At 39.6% G+C, this 6,127-nt stretch overlaps 1 protein-coding gene across 1 annotated transcript; it reads left to right on the plus strand.

The window, feature by feature from the left end:
• Window positions 1-1,331: 1,331 nt before the first annotated feature.
• Window positions 1,332-5,589, plus strand: LOC132177526 (receptor protein kinase TMK1). Its single transcript, XM_059589890.2, has 2 exons — window positions 1,332-3,847; window positions 4,659-5,589. Exons 1-2 carry the CDS (start codon window positions 1,582-1,584, stop codon window positions 5,186-5,188), a joined length of 2,796 nt encoding a protein of 931 aa, XP_059445873.2. The 5' UTR covers window positions 1,332-1,581; the 3' UTR covers window positions 5,189-5,589.
• The last annotated feature ends 538 nt before the right edge of the window (window positions 5,590-6,127 follow it).

Consider the following 6,127-nt stretch of genomic DNA (forward strand, 5'->3'; position numbering starts at 1 on the left):
TAGTGTGGACCCCTAAAAAAAAAACAAAACAAAACGATACTTCATTTTAAACTCTTGAATTACAACGTACTTTTTAAGTTTTCAAACATTAAAACATCTCAATTTGAACCCATAAACTTTCAGTTGCAGTCAATTTGAATTCTCCCGTCAGATTTTAAACGTTAAAAGTGAGACAATAACGTTTATACTCTTAACTGTTTTATAAAATTTTAAATTTAAAAATAAAATAAAAAGTAAAAAAAAAAAAAAACGAAATTAGGGATATTTTGGTCTTTTTAGGTATTGCTATTAAAAGTTAACGGCTACATCTGACGGAATGGTTCAAATTGACTATAATTGAAAGTTTAGGGATTCAAATTGAGAGGTTTTGAAGTTTGGAGGTTTATCAAATCGTGTGTTAATTCAAGGGTCTAAAGTGAAGTTAAAAAAAAAAAAAGTGTTAATATTTTTTAACAACCCAAATTTTGAAAACATTGTTAACTTATTAGGGTCACTTTAATGAAAATTGAGATACTTAAAATTAAGGGAAAGATTCCTCTTAAAACTTCTTCCCTAGTCTAGTAGCTTCGGAATAAAACCAACTAATTAATTTATTGATTGGGGATAAATCCGTTTTGTTTCATTTTAATTAGCGGTTTTAAAATACGCCATTTTAAATTTTGTTAATTTTGTTGAAAAACATTTTTCACAATTCTGTTTAAAAATGCACTTTTTTTAATTATAAAATCACGTGGCCAAACCAAAATTTAAATTGCACAATAAAAAAGACTTTCTTGCTGTACCAAATAAGAAACTTTTTCCATTTCAAAAAAAAAAAAAAAAAAAAAGAAACTTTTTCGAGAAGGTGACAAAAAAGAAATAACTTTGAGCTTCATGTATATTCTAATGACAAAATGAAGCTATTTTTAGTCTTGAGTTTGGATAATATTCTCTCATTAGAGGTTTTAAAATCAACGTCTAGATATTTCAGGACAAAAAAGAGGAAAATATTTAGGAGGGTAGGGTATCTGGTAAAGGATAGAATTAGGTAATTTTTTTTTTTTTTTTGTAGTAAAAACAACCCGTTTTTAATAAATTCATTCATTATTAGCTCTTTTGACAGCAAAGAACCTGCGCACCTCAATAAAAACCCGCAACCCACTTTTACGTGAAGTGAGAGTGTTTTATGCTGTCCAGACCATCAGTTTTAAACCTCTCCACCTGGGCCCCACGCGCCTGTGCCAGCCTTTCCCCAAACGGCCCTCCCATAAACACACACCCATCCTCACCGTCCACTTGCAATATAAACTAGGACCCATCTTTACCAACGGCTCTGATCAACACAAAATCTATGCGTCTTTTTGAAATCCACGCCTTTATAGCGGAACCTTTCCCCTCCATCTCCGCCGTTTCTCCTTCCTGTAATTCGCTTTCATGGAAGGAAAGACACTTTTTCTCTGATGTTTTTGTCATCTCTTTAAGAACTCCAAGTTTCCAACGACCAAAACCTCGTTGCCTTCGATGCCCACATAAACCCTAGAATCCACCACCGTTGCCGCCGCCGAAAGCCCAGAGCTTTTTTTTTTTTTTTACCCGGGAAAAATGGTGGGTCCTCGCCATTTTACCCTCTTTCTTCCTCTTCTCCTCCTCTGCCTTCCCGTCCACTGCGACGACGCAGAATTGATGAACCTCCTGAAGCAGAAGATCAAGAACTCCGGCTCTCTCCCGTGGTCCGGGACCGACCCCAGTGAATGGAAGTACATTACGTGGGACAAATCCACAAAAAGGGTCAAGAAGATCCAACTAAAGGGTCTGAATCTCGAGGGAACACTCCCCGCGCAGCTAGGTAACCTTTCGTCCTTGACCGACCTGGAGGTCCAGGATAACCAGTTCACCGGCCCGTTCCCGAGCTTCGCAGGCCATGTCACGCTCCAGACGATCATAGCCCACAACAACAACTTCACGTCCTTCCCCACCCAATTCTTCACCGGCATGACGTCATTGCAGTCCATAAGCATCGACTACAACCCCTTCTCGGCGTGGACGGTCCCTGACAGCGTCGTAGAAGCAACGTCGCTCACGGGTTTCTCGGCCAACGACGCTAATCTCGGCGGTAAAGTCCCTGATTTTTTAGGCACTATGGTGAGTTTGCAAGATTTGCATTTGGCTATGAATAACCTCGAAGGCGAATTGCCGTCGAGCTTTGCGGGTTCGGGGATTCAGAGCCTCTGGTTAAATGGGCAAAAGGGTAATAATAAGCTTAATGGTACAATTGCTGTTTTGGCTAATATGACCTTCTTGACTGAAGTTTGGTTACACGGGAACCAGTTTACAGGTCCGATTCCGGACCTTTCGAAGGCAAAATCGTTGCAGAATGTTAGTCTTAGGGATAACCAACTAACGGGTATTGTTCCGGCGTCGTTGGTGAATCTTCCGAGCCTTAAAAGTGTGACATTGTCGAATAATTTGCTTCAAGGGCCTGAGCCCAAGTTTGGTGAGAACGTGGATTTAGATATGGCAGGGCTTAACAGGTTTTGCACTAATGTACCCGGCGGTGCTTGTGATTCGCGTGTTACTGCTTTGCTATCGGTTTCGGAAGAGTTCGGTTACCCAAAAACCTTTGCGGACAATTGGAATGGAAACGATCCTTGTGCTGGTTGGAAGGGGATTGTGTGTTCTGCCAATGGTGATATTCTGGTTATCAATTTCCAGAAGATGGGTCTGTCGGGTACGATTTCGCCCAACTTTTCTTTGCTTAAAACGATCGAAAAATTGATTTTGTCTTATAATAATCTGACGGGTACTATCCCCGCTGAGCTTACGGAATTGCCTAATCTTAACCTACTCGATGTTTCGAACAATGGATTGAGTGGTCATGTACCATCTTTTAGAAATGGTGTGACGGTGATTACGAATGGGAACCAAGATATCGGAAAGGAAGGTAGTGGCCCTTCGCCACCTGGCTCAGCTTCTGATACAGATGGTGGCGGTGGTGATGGGAGCGGCAATAAAAAATCGAAAACTGGTGTAATTGTGGGGGCTGTATTTGGCGGTGTTGGTGGATTGCTTGTACTTGGGGCTGCGCTTTTCTGTCTGGTAAGGAAAAAACAAAAGCATTCTGGAAAAGTGCAAAGTCCACATACCGTTGTAATACATCCTCGACATTCTGGGGATCATGATGCTGTGAAGGTCACAGTTGCTGGAGCTGGTGCTAATGGCGGATCAAATGAAGCTTTCAGTCCCAGAACTGATGGAGGACATGGTGACATTCACGTTGTGGAGACTGGGAACATGGTCATTTCCATTCAGGTTTTGAGGAACGTGACCAATAATTTCAGCGAGGAGAATATATTGGGAAGAGGGGGTTTTGGAACCGTTTACAAAGGGGAATTGCACGATGGGACGAAGATTGCAGTGAAGAGAATGGAATCGGGGCCGGTGGGTGAAAAGGGCCTTACAGAGTTCATGTCTGAGATTGCGGTTCTTACAAAGGTTCGACACCGGCATTTAGTTGCACTTCTTGGGTATTGCTTGGATGGAAATGAGAGGCTTCTTGTTTATGAATATATGCCCCAGGGGACTCTTAGTAGGCATCTATTTAACGCGAGGGAGGAAAGCTTGAAACCGCTTGAATGGATGAGAAGGCTGAGCATTGCCTTGGATGTTGCCAGGGGTGTTGAATACCTACATAGTTTAGCACATCAAAGCTTCATCCATAGGGATCTTAAACCGTCCAACATTCTTCTTGGAGATGATATGCGGGCTAAAGTGTCAGACTTTGGATTGGTTCGACTTGCTCCGGAAGGAAAATTCTCAGTTGAAACTAAACTAGCTGGAACTTTTGGGTATCTCGCACCAGAATATGCAGGTAACTTTCTAAATTTTCTTCCCTTTAGATCAGAAGTATTAAAATGTTTGTTACCCTTTCTTATGCTCAAAAAAATCTCTAGTTGGTTATCGTTAAGTTAAACAATGTTGTAGACATTAGATTTTAATTATAACCAACAGGCATATTAGTTAAACCTTCTGAGATATACAAAGTGGGATAGGAGATATAAGCAAAACAGGGGAGGATTAGTCAATTTTAATATTACATGAATATATCATCATCATTGGAACTAGAATGGGCACATAGACAGGAATTCTTAGGGGCCTTCGAATAGCAGATTTCACTATTTACAATTTAGCTCCCTTTCTAAGAAGACAACCGCTCCTATGTTACTGCCTGAAGACAAGTTTGATCTGAATGAAGTAACATGATAAAAATTGATGGAGCTTATGATATGTAATATGACTTGTGAAGGCACCATCTTCCAACTTAAAATCCCATTTTATCTGATTAGATGGGACTTCATTGTGCCCCATAATAATACTGCACAGCTCCCTTTATTGGACTACATGGATTTCAGCTTATGAGTTTAATGTTGATATGTGGTGCTTCTGGTGCTTGTGCCTGAAAAATTCCATCATTTTCTATTTCTTCTATATTTCAAATTGGTGTCACAGCTCCATTGTTAAAGACATATACATATTTATTCTTTTCTTGAATTAGTTTTAGGTAGTACTAGAACTTTTCTTAACTCAAATACCATGGAAACTAAACTTTTCTTAACTCAAACCCCCCGTTCTGGTTTTGGTTTCATGGTGCTGACATTAAAATTTCATGGATGACTGGGCAGTGACTGGACGGGTGACTACCAAGGTTGATGTGTATAGCTTTGGAGTGATTTTAATGGAGCTGATCACAGGTAGAAAAGCACTTGATGATTCTCAGCCTGAAGACAGCTTGCACCTTGTCACATGGTTCCGCAGAATGCACGTTAACAATGGTACATTTCAGAAGGTCATTGACCAAACGATCGATCTTGACGAAGAAACCCTTGCCAGTATCACTACTGTCGCAGAGTTGGCCGGCCACTGCACTGCAAGGGAGCCCTACCAAAGGCCTGACATGGGTCATGCAGTGAATGTGCTTTCATCTCTTGTTGAGCGCTGGAAACCATCAGAACCAGATGCAGAAGACATGTATGGTATTGATCTTGATCTTCCCTTACCGCAAGCACTCAAGAAGTGGCAGGCGTTTGAGGGAATCAGCAATTTGGATGAATCTTCTTCCTCATTCCTTGCTAGTGCAGACAATACCCAAACCAGCATCCCAACTCGGCCATTTGGGTTTGCAGAATCATTTTCATCGGCAGATGGACGTTGAAGCTTTTGGGAATGAAGTTGGATTATTCTTGATGGCTCCCAGTGGTTTAGCTTGTTTATTCCTTTTCCCCCTCGTTGTGAGCTTTGTCCTCTTATCCCCATTCCTAATGGAGATGCTTTTTCTTCCCACCCTCTCTGACGTTTGAACAGTTTTTCATTGTTCTGGTATTTCAGAAGCTCTGGATATGCAAATTAGACAAGATATACTTGAGAAAGAGGTGATCTTTGATTGATGCTCATCCTGTCGTGTTTGGGGCACCAGTTTTAGTCATCATATGTACACATTGCTGATAGATTTCGATGACTTGAACCAATTTCATGTCGACCTAAACAAATCCTCAAAAGTTTGTCTTTCATTCACACATTAAATTCTATGCAAATTATTCTGGATTGAGTTGATCTTGTAGAACAATGCTTTGGCACTGGATGCCAGCTTATGACTTTTTCCATTGGCAACATAAAGTAGAGAGATTATTCCAGCTAGTCTTTTAACATTTTGAACAAAAGATGAATGGCATATCCTGTCACCCAAGAAAAGAAAATCGAATCCTCGACAAATCTCAAATTTATATAGCTTTTAAATGGCATATCCACCAAAATTGATTTAACTTTTAAACTTATAATTAAATTTATAATAAATTATTATTTTATTTTGATCTAATGGTTATTTTAAACACGAGTTTTGAAGGACGTTTAAATAATTCATAACAACAATTGAGGTTTGAAAAAAATTACTAAAAATTCTAAAAGGTGTTGGATCCAATTTTTATAAATCTCACAATATCATAAATCCATACATTCTCTGCATGTTGCATTCAGGAAGCTATCAATTAGATTGCAAAACATATAATACTCCACATGAATAGCTTATTCATAAAATAAGATTTAGCTAATGATAGATCGACAAATATGTCACATAAACAGCAAAATATATTTATAA

This window comes from Corylus avellana, chromosome 4 (assembly GCF_965113065.1).
Source record: "Corylus avellana chromosome 4, dhCorAvel1.hap1.2, whole genome shotgun sequence".
In the NCBI taxonomy this organism is placed as follows: domain Eukaryota; kingdom Viridiplantae; phylum Streptophyta; class Magnoliopsida; order Fagales; family Betulaceae; genus Corylus; species Corylus avellana.

Coding starts and splice junctions, on each gene's coding strand:
- LOC132177526 (XM_059589890.2), top strand. CDS start 1,582: ATGGTGGGTCCTCGCCATTTTACCCTCTTTCTTCCTCTTCTCCTCCTC. Junction 3,848..4,658: donor TCTCGCACCAGAATATGCAG/GTAACTTTCTAA, acceptor ATGACTGGGCAG/TGACTGGACGGGTGACTACC.